Below are 15377 nucleotides of genomic sequence, written 5' to 3' on the forward strand. Positions count from 1 at the left end.
ATGTACCCACCTTCTATAGCCCTCTTTTGTGCTGTCCTTTTCACAGAGACTGAATAAATATCATCACAGACCTTTTCCTGGGCGGCCCAGGATAAAAACCGAGCTGCCATGACGTGAGACGCCCCGGAGGCCGATGCAAGGACATGACTGCCGTGACCGCACTGAGCGGTGCTGCCTGCGAGAAACTGGGGAATGCTTTAGCTGATCTTGAGACACCTTCGAGGTGCGGGAAATCCCCCAAATCGAGGTGGGGGTAGAGATTGCTATAAAAAAAACAAAAGTAAAACACACTTTCTCCGACAAAGCTGAACTCAAGCTGGCAGCGATGGAAAGCGGGAGCAGGAACGGGAGGCCGGGCAGGCAGCCCCGGGGCGGGCCGGGCCCCCAGCCCCGCGGAGGCCGGCCCTGGCCAGGCCGTGGCCGCCGCGTCATGTCGCCGCCGCCCCCGACTGACAGCGGCATGTGCGGGGCGGCTATAAATGCCGACGGTGACTGACAGGGCGGGCAGCGGCGGTGTGGGCAGGGGCAGGGGCAGCCGCAGAGCCCGGCCGCCGCTATGGGCTCGTCCCGCCGGGCCCTCGCTGGCCTCTTCGGGCGGGGGACGGACAGCATCGAGGGGGCGGAGGAGGCCGAGAGCGCGGCCTGGGCCTCCCGGCCCGACCGGCGCAGCTACCTGCTGGGCATCCGACCGCAGAACAGGTGAGGGCGGCCGGGCCGGGGGAGGGGGCTGGTGCGAGGTGGGTGTCTCGCTGCCCGGCTGCTGCCATGGGTGCGTGGTGCCGCCAGGCCCTGGGACGGGGACAGGGCCCGCGGGAGGCATTTCAAAGGCAGGTGGAGGACTGAGGCGCAGGGGAAGTGGGGACAAGCTGTCCAGAGAAGAAGCGGGAGGCAAGCAGGCTGGCAGCAGCCCAAGCCGTAAGGCAATACCCTGGCCCTGGATGGGCCGTGGTGACGGCCGAGCTGGACGCGGCATTGCTGCCTGGGCCTTTCGCTCCCCAGAGGCCTTCTCCAGGGTGGGAAAACCGAGCGATGGTTTGGGCTCTCCAAAACAGCTCCTTTGCTGCAGGCCAGCCCCTCGCTTCGCAGAGGAGGGTGGGTGTTGCCGGGGCAGGAGTTTTTTGTTTTATAGCAGGGCGGGTGGGCTAAGTTGATCACCTCGCTCTGAAATCCTGACGGACACAAGCTTCTGCGTCTCTCGACTTAGACTTGCCTACAGGGTACTGCGCTGACCTTCCTGCCTTCATTGTAGTGAAGCCGATTGTGTTATCCACACCAAATTCCAAGCAAGGGGCCCACTGCCCGTGTGCCTTATCTTGTTGCCAAAAAGGTATTTCTACAATGTCGATACGGGCCGAGCAGCAATGAGAACAGCATTCCTGGGTCAGAAATGGCCTTAGGCAGCGGGTCTGTGGTAGGAATAAGGCTTTGTTTGCACAAGAGAAAGTATGATAAACATGTTGTCAACTGAGACTGGCTGAGGTTAGCAAATACAAAAATACAAGGCAACGTGCCAGTGAAAGCAGAGGTGTCAGTGATTGTGTTAGTCATTCAAAATAAAGCCTATAAATTACTTTGAATTCACTGGGAATGCTCTTGAAATGAGTGTGCCTCTTCCCTTTTGGTGATTTATAAATAATCCATTTCCAGCATGTCAAGCATTGATGCCTCAAAGAAGCAGAGATTCATAAAAATAAATACAGGACCAAAAGAGATAAAAAAGTGCTGCCTGGAAGTCAGATGTTAAAACTGGGGTAATGCCAAAGTTAAGTTGCCTTAATTCAGTTCCTTTGTGCTTGTATCATAGCATGTGACCTAATTGCAATCTGTCTGCGTACTGTGGCATCTTCGGTACCAACAAATGCCTGTACAGCATCCACAACCGATCTGCGACTTCAGACCATACCGTGCAAAGCAAATTGGTAATTGAGTCTGACTATTCTGCAGATTACAAGTAGAGAGAGTCTTTAATAAATAAGATGTCAAGGTGTTTTCATTGCCTGTAGCTTGACTTTTATTCCTTCCTCAGTATGTTCAAATTGCAGCTTTAATCGGTTTAACCATAAAGGAGGCTTCATCAGTCCTGCAAACAATACCTCTGGTGTTTCCAGCTGGCTTCCCCAAATCCCCAAAGTTTTCCTTAAGGCTGCTGAGGAAGGCACAGAGTGATGTAGTGCTCCCGTGCAGTGAGCCTGATGTCTTCTGGCTGGGTCGGTGGTGCGGCTCAGGCGCAGTAAATCCAGCCCGTGTCTGCAAAGCTCTGAGTCCTGAACACCGTGAACTTGTCAGGCTAGTGCTGTGGGTGGGCGCACCCCAGTTTCCCTCCATGGGAGCCTAATGCTTTGGCAGGCAAAGGGACACTACTGCCACGCTTAAATCAGCAGTGCTTTCGATATCCAGAAGGTGTCCAATTCTTTTTTTCAACCCACTTATGTACTTGGTCATCAAAGCCTATGGCAAGGTAACTTCATTTTGCCTGGTAATTTCAGTGGCTGCCCCTTCTGTGTAAGAAGCAGTGAATAAATGTACACTAAATAGCAAAACCGACCTTCCCTTGTGCTCATGACATCCTCCATTTTCTCTCATGAATTAGTGAGGAGTAATAGACAAGTCTCATTCCCTGCACAGCCCTGAGAGCTGAAAACTTGAGCCGCAACGTGTGGAAACTGTGTTGTTGCTAATGATGCAGGGCAAGGGCTTGAATGAAGTGGGGCTTTTTGTCCTGTAATTAGATAATGTATCATAACAATTCTGGAAAGCAAGTGAGTGGAATGGTGCAGCAAGAAGACTTTCAGAAAGCAATTATGAGTTTAATTAAATCCAGGAACATCTGGAGAGCTTGCCTGGGAGAACTTGAAAAGCAAGATGAGTGGCATGCCTAACAGCAGATAACATTCAGCAGTTCTCTTTAACGCAGAACGTATTTGAATTTGGTGGGTTTGGAGCTAACGAGTATGGGCCAAGTGATGCAGACACAGAATTGCAGTGGGAGGCTGCTGTGGTGGTTAGAATGCAAAAATGGATATCCTGATCCAAAGAAAGTGTGGGGGGTTTTGGGCTTCTCTGTTGCTGTCTTTGTATGCATTTGTAGAGTGTCTTTAACCGAAATATTTGCCTACTTTCTTCACCTGTTCCTAAAGCAGTAGGAAGTGTAGTGACATGGTAGAGTTACTTACAGATGTGGAAATATCTTTATGAAAAGAAACGGAGGTTAGGAATCCCTGCTTCTGGGGTGACTCATGAATATGTTTCACCTGTATGCTTGCATTCGTGAACCATGTAGAGAGTAGTCTGGATGGTCTTACTTGATCTTCCTAATCCTATAGGAGGAAAGGGATGTTGTGTGAATAGAAGGGTGCTAATTTGGAAACCAGTACACAGTTTTTCTGGTTTTTAACTTGTAGAATTTGTCAGATGTGATGCTGCAGGGGCCAAAAGAATAGAGGTGTTGAAAATGGCCATAGAGAGAACATCATCCCTTTATTAAACGGCGTATTTATTTTTTGTGCCCTTGGGAACTGGTCTTTAGGAAGAATCTTCCCTGTGAGCACATAGCTCAGTGACCGGCTTTCCCTCGCCGGTCTGTTAACACACCTGGTAACGGACAGTGTGAGGAGCAGCTTACGGTCATGGTGTCTTGCCTTCTGGCCCTGGCAGCTGACAGGACTTTTTTATTTTGGGGTAGGTGTTTTTTTTTAAAAAACACCTCTCGTGTCTCAAAGCACTTGGCTATAACTGCTTCACAAAGTGAGAGGAGAAGGTGTCAGTCCTGTCCCGGGTCTGCCTTAGCTGCACTTGTGGGCCACAACTTCAAGACATCTCTTTAGGTGTCCTTTTTTCTAAGGACTAGCTGAATCTGGAGAATGTCTTGCACAAAGAGATGCAATTTTATGTAAAAACTTCATGCAAGTCCTATGCAAACTCCTCTGTTGGAGGCGATCTGCACCTCTCGTCTAACGCAGATGTCTGCTCCTTGGTCTCATTACAGCATTGCCTCCTTGCTTAAATATCTTTCTACTGTCATAGCCTCATCATATGCAGGTATTTATAGAGTATAGTGACACTGCCTCTGATCTTTTCTTGGACGGCTGTGTCGGGTTGTGGTGGCAGTTGAGCTCAGGAGAGTGTCTTGCCACCTGGCTTTTCTGGCTAGAAACCATTCCCAATCTTGTACCTCTTGCTTTGCACATCATATCAAATGAAGGAGAAAGATCTGTTACTATGATAAAGTGACCTGAAAACTCAGGAGTGCTTAGTTCCTGAAAAGCATATTTAGCTTTCTTAGTTCAGAGGAGTTCCCTCTTCAGCAGCTGGGCACCTGTAACTTCTTATGGGACCTTGCTTTTGGCAGCAAGTGGTGTAAATCTGTGATAAGAAACCAGCTGTGACATCTGAGGGAGTTCAGGCCACTTGTCTTGTTGGATGGAAGTGTCCCAAACTCTGAAAGGAGGGACATCCAATGCCCACTGGAAAGGCAAATGCAAAGGCATCAATGGATTAATCTCCAGTCTGTAGGATCTCTAGGACAGAGGCGTCTTTTTCCGATTGGTGTAATTATCTGCACAGTGATGCCTTGTTTGAGTGGGGCTCCTTGGCAGTTGTGCACAGTGAATAATAGTCCCAAACTGCATTTTTCAGCCCCCTTTCTAGAGCTTCCTGTCCATAACTCCTAGAAAGTCAAGCAGAGCTGAGCATGTTGGCCAATGAGCTGATAACCTAGGTTGGAAGATCAAGATGTACAAACAGTGCCCTTTAGCACCACTGTTAAAATACTGCATCTGTGGAAACCTCATAAATGGAGACATTTCCCAGGCCTGGGATCCCATCTGATCGCGAGGAGGGGAGAGGGTTGTCTCCTCTGAATGAGGCACCTATTGTGCCACAGCAGAGGCAGTTTCCAGGAGATGGATTTAAAACCTGCTCTATCCTCAGTGTTTCAGCAAGGGAAGGAAGGTCTCAGGTGAATGAGGCTGACAGGCTCACACCGACACAGTCTCACGCTTGACAGCATCGCCTGGTCCAAGAGGAAGGCAGAAGAGCTGTTACAAACAACTATATTTACACCTTGCTTCTTTTCTGACCCACAGACACAAAATCCTTCTACACACCATGAGTTGCCAGGAGGATGTCAGCCTTCCTGGGCGTCTCATTGTCCAGTATGTGCTTTGATTTCTTTTGTCCTTTCTCATTCCTTGATATCTTTCAACTAGCTACCAGTTTAATTTGGACCATAAAGGCAGCAATAATTCAGAGTTAAAATACACAGATCTGAGCCATCTTCAGAGTGTTACAGAGGCTGATACAGGAACGTATAACTTAATTTATTGTTTTCCACCTTCTCTGTTAATGAAATCTAGCTCTAAATTGTTACATGCAAGTCTGTGTTGATCTCAGCTCAAAGTAAATTACCTGCAGAAAAAACACAGTATTTCTCCAGCTCTGACATTGATTCGTTCCATGACCTTGACAAGCAAAGACTCAATACATCCATTTTGCAGCCTGTAAAATAACAATGTGTCTTGTACAGCACCATAGCACTCACAGCTGCTTTATCACAGGATTGCTGATAATTACTGCCATGGTATATGAAACACAAACACACTTGTTCTGTGTGTGCATGAAGTGCTTGATAAGAAGCGGGACACATGGCAGGAAAGAAGCCTTAAGCATAACCATATATACATGAAAGCTTCATTGTTGGCTTTTAAATGTTGAAAATGGTTTGCTACTGACAGCTGAGAAGACATTTGGAGTGGCTTGTATTTGTCTCAAGTAGTATTAACCTTGGAGGCAGAGAAGTTCATATGAAATCTTATACTTGGAAGTCTGCATGTGCAAAACATGCCCAATAATGTCACGGGTCAGAGTGCCAGCAAGAGCAAGCGTCTGTAAGGGATTGCCAGGACCATCCCTCTGTCCTGCTCCTGGGATGGAAGGCCTGCCTGGTTCTCAGTGGGCTTTTCTGAGGAGCTTTTGTGCAATGCTGTTTCCATCAGAACATAACTTGGAGGTCTCAGCTTTGCCGTCATTGACACCTTTCGCTGTTTACTTGCTGCACTGGACAACTTGTGTGGCTCAGGTTTTGTGCAGTGGAAGAGCACTGAAATCTGTTAACGACTGTTGCAGCCTAAGCAGATCAAGTCCGTGTACTTGTATGTGAGGACCGAGCCGCTGTGAAGCCTGTTTCAGGGTCTCCTGAGCTCTTGTTAACTTCCGTATGAGGACATGAGCTGGAAGGAGAAAGTTGTCTTTATCTTGCGGAGAAGTCCAGAAAGAGGAGAATTTTGTGCAGTGATTGCATGAGAGGATAAGAAAAGGTGTGGGCTTTAAAATCTATGTTTTTCAAACAGTTAATGTTTCAGTGCCAGTGGGGTGGTGTACCAGCCTATGCCATCAACTTGAGCAATATTTTTAGTGATTAAAAAAAGTGAGTGGTGTTGACAGTTCTGCCTCCTGCCCTGGCAGCAAGACTGAAATTTGGCAAGTGCATGAAAAATGAGAAAGACTGTCTTCACTTCTGAAGAAAATTATGGGTAGTTGAAGGGCTAAAACCTTTAGAGGATGATAAATATCCAGAGGAGCTTGAAAGCATCTGATAAAACAGAATTTAAAGAAGAACCGAAGCTAGTTGAAGGTGTGTAATTCTATGGTCCAGTGCAAAGCAGTTAACAAATTTTCAGGGCTAGCTTTTAACAAGCTGCACTTCACTTCATAGATGCAAGGTGCCCGAGGAGGCGTTCTTCCCACGGATGCTGGACATGCCTGGAGCAGACCTCTCTGAGCTCCTCTTCACCAGTAGAGAGAAACCAGTACCTTTAGACCTTGATTCACTCACTTTAGGTGCGTTTGCCTTCATCCAGTAACTACAATGGCCCCAAGCTTGCTCAGGGAAACGTCGGTGGCTGATGCTGCATTTCATTAGCAGAGTCCTGTGCTGTACGCTCTAACAAGTCTCTGGGGAGCTGAGGACACAGACAGCCCAGTCCCAGAGAGCGTCAGACTGGGCACGCTGGGAGATCTGTTGTGCCTTGCTCAGGAGTCCCACGTTTCCAAGTGGGTAGATTTGGTTTAGAGTCTGATGCAGTTATGCTGTGGCAGCTCTATGAGGGTATGCTGTGAATGTCATTAAAATGAAGCGAAACGCCAGCTGCCTGCAGGCAGGGCTGTTCTGGCAGAAGCATTCAGAATTTGATCTTGCTCTCTGAGCTTAAATCTCTAGTCTGAAAAGCAAATTTTGCTTGGTTCCTTAGCATATCGAGGTTAAACTTTAGTTAATACATGGGTCTTTGTGATGATGGCCTTTTTCTTTTGATAGTATCAAGGCTTCTCAAGAGACCCTCAGTCCGGTATTCAGCACTGTGTTTCAGGATGTGCAGTGAATAAAGCCCAGGTTCTGTGCTCCACAGTGGGGTCTAAAAAAAAGTACTTACAATGCTCACTGTTTGATCCCATTCATGAGCACAAGGGGTTTGTGGCACAGGCAGCCTGCATTCTGACTCTTGCTATTTGAGTAATTTTTGTTACGTCCAAGCCAAGACACCTTCCTGTTTGTCTTATGCAAGAAAGCATGATTAAAATGACACTTCTGCCTATGCTAGCATTCTCCAGCAAGCATTTTAGGATCTTCCCAGGTGGTTCCTCAAGCGATGCTGAGGTCCTTAGTATTCCTGGGGGCTAAAAGGACGTTTTTCCCTTGCAGTTGTATGCAAAATGTTTTCGGGTTCATTTAATGTTGAAAAGCTGGTGGTTGAGACTATTTCAGCCCATGAGTTGTTTTTCCAGCTAGACAGAGCTGCCTGGGGACAGCCCAGAGCACAGAGACACAGCACATTGGTGTTGCTGCCCCTGGGATCGCTTGGGAGGATTGTGAGGAGAAGGAGGCTTGATCCCCCTGGGAGGTGGAGGCAGAGCGAGAGCAGCTGGAGGTGCAATTTGAACTCTAAGCTGTTAGGGTGGCTGGGAGGGATGAGGACAAGGTGACTGGTCAGTAAGGCTGGTAATGCAAAGGCATGCCTTGCAGTGCTGGAAAGGACGTGGGCCTCGACAGGATGCCCCAGGTGGTGGGGCTCAGCTGGAAAGACAAAGCTCCTCTGTCTGGCTTCTCCTGTGGGCCAGCACAGCGCATGCAAGGTGGATCAGGTAGCTGATACTCAGCCTGTTACGGTTAGTGTTTTGTTTTTCCAGCTGGCTAACGCCTGATCTGCTCATCCTCTGGCTGTGTGAACAGCAGTTGGCACCGGGGAGGGATCAGGATCGTGCAGCTGGGGGTGGAAAGGGTGAAGCTGCTGCCCAAAGTGCAAGTGCCACCCATATTTGTTGGGTTAAAGCTACTCCTGAGCAGCTGCCTAAAACTTCTTCTGTCTTTGCTGTCATGATCTGAAGCAGTCAGTGAACTCTTCAGAGTGCTGTTTGGTTTTTTCCAATGAAAATGTGCAATTATTTGTGTGAAGTGTCAGGCTTTCAATTCGAACTACTTTTTCACTTATTCACATGAAGGTTCTGCCTCCACAGGTGGAAGTGCTATGTGGTTGGCAGAAGCAGATTTCAGAGACCCTCTGTGGCCATTTTTAGGGCAAGACTTGAAGTCCTGCTGCTGACTTCCATGCAATTGGGACTCACACAGAGCTCAGATGTGGTCGTTTGGGTAGGAGACCTGAAGAGGTGCGCCTTTCTTGGTTCTTTGTGCTGTCTTATGTAGCATCATCATAAAGCACTGAAGTTTGGTTGTTCAGCCACGGTCTTCACTGCACAAGGCTGAGAAGGTTTGATCTGTCTGCTCGTACCGATGTGGGAATCTGACTTCTCACAACCCAGAGGGGATGTCTACGCTGCAGTCGCTTCTGACGCTGTGTGGTGAGGTTGTTGCATAGGCATAACTAACGTGTATCTCAGCGTGATTAAATCGCTGAGCGTACATGCTGTTGACTAGCTGGTACCTAGTTAGTTTTAGGCTTTTGATTGCCATATGGGTGAGCTCGGGGTCTGAGGAACTGCTCCTGACTGCTGCAGGTCGATGCCGAGAGGGTATTTTCCTACAGCCTGCAAGGGACTGCTGCCACGATATGGCAATGTGGCCTTTTGCCTAGGACATGAGTCCTTGAAGACACTCCTTTGGGAGAGCTGGTGGCCCCTGGTAAGTAGCTCATCTCAGTGCCCTTTGTGTAGGAGCTGGGTGTTTGATTTTTTTTTTTCCCCTTGAATTGGTTAACGTTATAGTGTGTTCCTGCAAGAAAGCAAAACTTGTGGATTCTTGTAAAGTCTGCTTCTTTTATTTTATTTTAATTTTTTGCCAGACCGTAGTGATTTGGTTGGCAAGCTGGAAAGCGGTGTATAGTGACCAGAGAGTTTTCAGCTTCTCCAAAGCGCTGTCAGGCCGCCTGCTTGCCAGCAGAGAAGTGGGCTTGCAACGGTCTGTACTCCAGCCTGCCGTTTAATCGAACATCTCCCAGGGTGGAGTTGCCTGCTTTGAGCACAACGCTGCGGATGGTGCATGGAAGGCTCAGGTGCTGCTTCTTGAAAACCTACTTGTATAAATGTCCTTACACTTATTTTCTGCAGTTAATGACCATTTCATTTTTACAGCCTTTGATTTCAATTGACAGTGTGGCTTGCTCGTCCTGGCAGTCAGCCTGAGTAAGGCAGCTGTACCTTCTTTTAATAGGAACTCTGACCTGTGCAAAACGACTCATCATTAATACGTCTCTGTAATGGTTTGATTATTTCAGCTCCTTTCCATGCTTCTCTATCTAATGGTTTTTATGCTGTTTTTTGCTTAGCTTATCAAGCAGCAGATTCTCTCCCTCCAGTTTAGGAAGGTAAAAGCATGTTGCATTAAGCTGCTCTGACCAAACACTTTGCTGAATCTGACTGCATATGATTAATCTGTAATGCCTTGATACTAATTAATTAGTAGACAGCCCTGAAGTGATCTAACAGCCTTATTCTGCATGGTTGGATCCCTAATACTTGCTTGAACTGCAGACACCAAAGTGACTGTTCACAGTAATTCCTGTGTTAAGGTGCAAGAAATATTCCTCTTTCTTAGCCAAAGGATGGGTGTTCAGCTACTTCTTGATGTTAAAGTGAGGCTTCCAGAGTAATTAAAAATTAGAAGTGCCTGCCCTGAGACTTTCAAAGAAGAAATTTTCTTCTCTCTTTGCTATCTCGTGCTTTATTGTGAAGATCTTCATTCATTTGGACTCTGCCCTGAAATGCACTTGTATGGCTTTACTTTGCCTTTGGCAAAATGACACATTTGGGAATCAGTTGGTATCATTGGTTTGCTGCAGAAGCAGGAATGACCGTGGAGGGAAAGGCCTCTCCGAAACACCCCTATAGCTGTGGGATTGCTGACCAAAAAGTCAGGAAAAGAAAATCGTGATGAAGAGGAATACACTTCTCAAATCTCCTTCCCCGCCCCACCTCCACACCCACCTCCCGCAGGCTGCTTTTGTATGGAATGTTTAATGTAAAAAGGCTACTGAATTGCCGGTGTCCTCTTCCTAGGCTCCAGGGCTTTTTCTGCAAAAAAGATGCAGCTTCAGGAAGGCCTGGAGGAAGAGCGGCTGCCGCTTGTGTCAGATTTCTTGAATGCTCTGAATTACTGGTTTAGAAAGCAATTTGAATTGGGCAAGTCTCCTTGCAGCTGGAGTGAGTCAGCCGAGAGCCCCACAGTGCTGCAGTCTCTAAACCTCCCCTGCGACTAATACAATGGTTTCTTTGAAAGATTAAATAGACTTTCCAGGGCTTGCTGCCAAAGTGTACATTGGGCAAGTCTCCTCTGATTTATCTGCTGTGCCTTTGGAGCCCTCAGCTTCTGGTAACGCTGCTTTCCTAAACCATTCAGTAGCCTTTGCTGTATTTCACCTGATTGTGGGATTTGCACTGAATGGACCAGATAATTCCTGGTGCTGCCTGCTGATACCGGCGGCATGGTACCGGGATTAAACTTGGTCTCGAGTGTCACTGTGTGTGTGTGCATCACTTTTTTTAAGATGCTGATCCGGTTGCTCTCCTGCTGGGGTATGAAAAGTTCATTGATGCTTGGGAAGTGCCTTATGTGGATCTAAAAGGCATTTACTGATCTGGAGCTGGGGATCTGTATTGAAGGGGCCATGAAAACCCCACCAGTAACTGCCTTGGTACTGGATTGTCTGCCTTGCTCTTTGGAAATGGGAGTTTTTTTCTCCTGGGGTTGGAGTATGGAAAGGTTTCTCTAGTTTGAAACAGCTGTTGACCCCCACAGCCCTTTCCTGGCCCTGTAGTTGTGTGAAGAATTGCTTGCCAGGACCAGTTTCCTGAGGCCATTGATTTCCACAGAAAAGAGTGTGAGCTGTAACATCTGTTTTTCACCCCATCCCACACGTGTGTTTGGATATAGGTAGTGCTTATAACCCTCCTCCAGCAGATGAGTCAAGTTTGTAACAGCCCTAGCTGCCCCTGTCCTGTACCCTTACCCAACACAAAGTGCCTGGAGCTGGGTGAGACTCCCACCACATCCCCGTTGTTTGTTACCTGGGGATTCACCTCCCTACATCTGTTACAAACCCATTCTAGCAGGAAGCCAGAGTGAAAATTCTAGCATTGCAGCCTCCAGGTGAGTTTTCTGGGTGGATGAAACAGACAGTTGCTGTGGCTGGAGCTATCCTAGCACCTTCAGCCATGCCTGCAGTTCCGTCCCTGCTGCACAGCCTGTCAGTGCACCTGACCTTGCTGGGTTCATGCTAAATGTGGGGTGGTTTTTTTTGTTTTTGTTTTTCCTGAACAAGTCTGCTTCCTCAGCAGGTAGAGCATGAGTAGCAGCAGCACCAGCATCCTGCCTGCAAGCTGGGGGCTGCTTGTGAGGCCAGGGTCCTCCTCATGGAGCCCTCACCATGTGCTAAGAGCCCTTCTGCTCATGGTGGAGCCGTGTCAGGAATGTTTGGGGAGTTTGTTCCACCTCTTGCATGTTTCTAGAAGCTGATCACTTGTTTAAGGAATGCCTTTCACTGCTGAAAATGATATAAGTAGAGCTGCCAGCTACTGGTTCTCTTGCAATATTTGCTGTTTCTCCTAAGATCCTTGCACTTGAGACCTTGGGTGCTCTCTCCTAGTGTAAATGTGTAGTGTTTTAATTGCAGAGGGAAAAATGAAAGAAGAAGCTCTTCCCTTCCAAGAGCCCCAGAACACTATCTGAATGAAGACCCATCTTGGAATTAAATAATTTTCCTTTATTTAAGAAAGCCCAGATCTTCTGAGGTGGTGCTCCGACAGGGTTGGCAGTGCTGTATAAATATGGTGATTTGTTGGTATCATTGAATAGTGCTTAAATGACTGGAGAATCTAAGGTCCATTTTTGAGCTTCACAGATCACACTATTTGGATAGTTCTGGCTATTTGGGTGCCCCAGCCTGAACTTCGAGGTCAGTGCCTGAACTCATGGAGTAGGTAGTGTGAGTGCCTACCTGCAGCGGTGGGACATTAAACGGGGAATGGGTGTCAGCTTCACATGTAATTCCTGAGCTCAGAAAGCTGCGGGCCAGGCTCAAGGTCTCCTTCAGTGAGCTGTCCCTGCAGCAGGCAGCTTTTCTTAGTTCAAAGAGGGCTGTTGTGTTCAGGAGACACGTTCAGTTCACACTTGGCCTGAAATTTCATGTGAAGTCTTCACGAATAAAGTAAAATCCCAGTGGACAGAACAGCACTTGAAAAACTGATGGTGCAGTACTAGGAATGTGAAGCTGACTTTGCTGGGGTCTTGCGTTCAGCCTGCTGGCTGATCAAAGGAATGTTCTGGTGTCATCAACAACTAAAATGGTTCTTGACATTCATTACCCTAATAGCCATGAGGACCAAGACAAAGGGAACATCTCTCAAATGACACTTTAAATTGACAGTCATCTTAGGAGTTAAAAAACAGTCAAATACCCTGACACTGGACTAGACTAGATGAGTCTGAACTAGACCCCCTAGTGTACGGATGATGGGAGGGAAGGAGGGCATTTACAAGAACGTAGACTTCTGAGACGAGATAGAAAGTGGACCCTTTGATTTTTCTAGTACTTTGATCTCTAAGAAATGCTTCTTGAATCTTCCAGGAGCACCTTCTGCGCAATCATTTCTCAGCTGACGGAGGAAACCCAGCCACTATTTGAAACCACTATCAAATCCCGTTCTGTGTCCGAGGACTCTGATGCTAAATTCACGTGCATAGTGACAGGTAACAGTGTCTTCAGTGAATAACCTGGTCCTGCCTCACTTGCTGGACTTGCTCTAGTTAAACTCTAGAGCAAGTGATAACAAGACAACATGTTAACAAGTCCACTACTGTCAGACTGCCAAGTAAAGGTTCAGCGATTGCATGATGATTTCAGCTTTGATTTAAGGGGAGGCTGGGAAACACCTGAGATTGTGAAGAGGCAAAGGCACAACGTAACACCTTAAACAAGGCAAATTAAAGACCAGAAAATGGAATATGATGGTTACTGCTTGGGCCAGGTACATTTTATTGCCCTAATCTCTGCTTCCTCTCTAATCCTGGACTCCATAACTCAGGAATGTGCAGTTTTGAAGGCTAAGGCTATCATACTGGAGCCGACTCTGGCTGTCTTTGCTGGCTGTAAATGGTTAGAGTGCAGCTGTGTTTGCATCAGTGATAAACTTGTGTGTCTGTCAACACCTGAAGTAAAAGCCGGTTTCTGCTCAATGAGCTAAAGTTTAACCTTGGGCAGGAAGGGGTTAGGCCAATAAGAGGAGGAGGGGGAGGCTGAAAAAGAGGACTGGTACTAAGGCATTGTGGTGATGTGACATGGCATGGCATTGGTGTAAAGGCAAGTGGCTCCTTTGCTGATGAGCTTTTGTACTTTAAATATAGAGACTCTGAAACCTCTTTTTTTCCATAGTATGTACTTGTTTATGACACTGATCCTTCCTAATGTTGCACGTGTTAATTATTCTGACAGGTTACTCGGTGAGAGACATTAAACAAGTTTGTAAGTTTTGGAAGGAGGAGGGTATCTCCAGTGAGCCTCTTAGTCACAAGGACCAAGACTTTCCTAAGATTTAGGAAGTCTAATTTGCCATTAGAATCATGCTGTAAATAAGCTGTGTGCCAGGAAATGCAGACTGAGCCCTTCTGAGAGCTGCTGGCTTTGAATTCTTGGCTCTTTTGTGGATTCACTTGTTTCGCAGGTCTGACTTTCTGAACTTGCAGGGGTACAACGGACACATTGGTTTTATTGATGCTTAACTTCTCGCAGATGCAGGTCACTTCCCTCTTCTAGGGCAGAAGTGGGCTGCTAGGAGATGCCTCCAAACCATGCCCTTCAAGGATTCATTAGAAGGGCTTTCCCAATTAAAGTTTTCCAAAAGCAAAAGCTTGACATACTGTGCAGTAGCATGGAACTCACCATTCTGCAAGCCATGAGTGTCAGAGGTCAAAAAACAAGTGGTGTTTAGATATGTTAGGAAATCCCGAGTAACAGCAGATAGAATTTTCTCTTCCACCTCCCCTTGCCTGAAAGTGTGGAAGTGCTGCAGAGCCAGAGCATGACTGCTTACTGCAAGGCCATGTGGTAGCACTGCTCTGCCTTTCAGGATTTCTTGCCCCTTTTAAAGTGCCTAGTCCTGGCTTCTCTCACTGGCTTAGATCTTCACCAGCTGCACCTTGAGGTTGACAGTTCCCTCTAACAAGCTTCATCTCTTCCGAAGTCTAGATGATACAGTCGGCTCCATGTGGGCTCTGTCAAGGTGAGCTGCATTTGTGCAGCTGAGCTCTAGTTCACCATGAGACTAAATGGATGACAGGCTGGGGAGTGCCCTGCACATGTGAAGCCCAACGTGCTCAGTTTCCCCTGAAGAGGAATGAGGAAGAGGTACTTCAGTCAGCCCTACCAAGGAGGCCTTGTAAATGCAGTGTCCGTGTCCTTTCCAGCGTCTCATTGGGGAAAGTTAGAGAAACTCTTTGCTGTGTATTGTGCAGGAGATATGCTGCCAAGGAATAACCTCCTTTGCTTCTACCAAAATCGAAGTATCAATGTCTAGAAACAGATCTGGTCTCTGACCAGTCTGTAGCCCTTCCTGCAGTCAGTCCTTGCTCTTGGTAGGCAGGATGCTGCCTTCCAGTTTTGGATGACCTGCTGGTGCTGTGTAGCACAACCTGGTGTATTACACCAAGTTGAAAACTCGACCTGATACTGGTCTCATTTTCTACTCTAGTGAAGGAAAGTGTCAAATGAGCATCTGAGGCATGTAGACTATTGCAATATTTTTGTGCCTGGTAAACTAGATTGGGGGATATCTTTATGGACTTAAATTAATAAATCTACGAAATTAGGAATTTTAATGGAAAAATCCTTAAAAGCAGCCTGGACCACCTATGTCATGTGGTCATCTCTTGCATGTGG

The 15377-nt window shown here is 47.1% G+C and overlaps 1 protein-coding gene across 3 annotated transcripts in view; it reads left to right on the plus strand.

Moving 5' to 3' along the window:
* Positions 1 to 556: 556 nt before the first annotated feature.
* The window catches only part of ALPK3 (alpha kinase 3), a 32908-nt gene continuing 18087 nt past the window's right edge, over positions 557 to 15377 (plus strand). For 2 of the 3 annotated variants that reach the window (XM_086471719.1, XM_086471720.1), the window contains exons 1-3: positions 557 to 699; positions 9774 to 9812; positions 13071 to 13192. In XM_086471719.1, coding sequence (XP_086327845.1) covers positions 557 to 699; positions 9774 to 9812; positions 13071 to 13192 — 304 coding nt within the window. The remainder of the gene's footprint in view (positions 700 to 9773; positions 9813 to 13070; positions 13193 to 15377) is intronic. The other variant, XM_086471721.1, reaches the window with a different exon arrangement.

The sequence above is a fragment of the Leptosomus discolor genome, chromosome 11, assembly GCF_034619465.1.
Source record: "Leptosomus discolor isolate bLepDis1 chromosome 11, bLepDis1.hap2, whole genome shotgun sequence".
In the NCBI taxonomy this organism is placed as follows: Eukaryota; Metazoa; Chordata; class Aves; order Leptosomiformes; family Leptosomidae; genus Leptosomus; species Leptosomus discolor.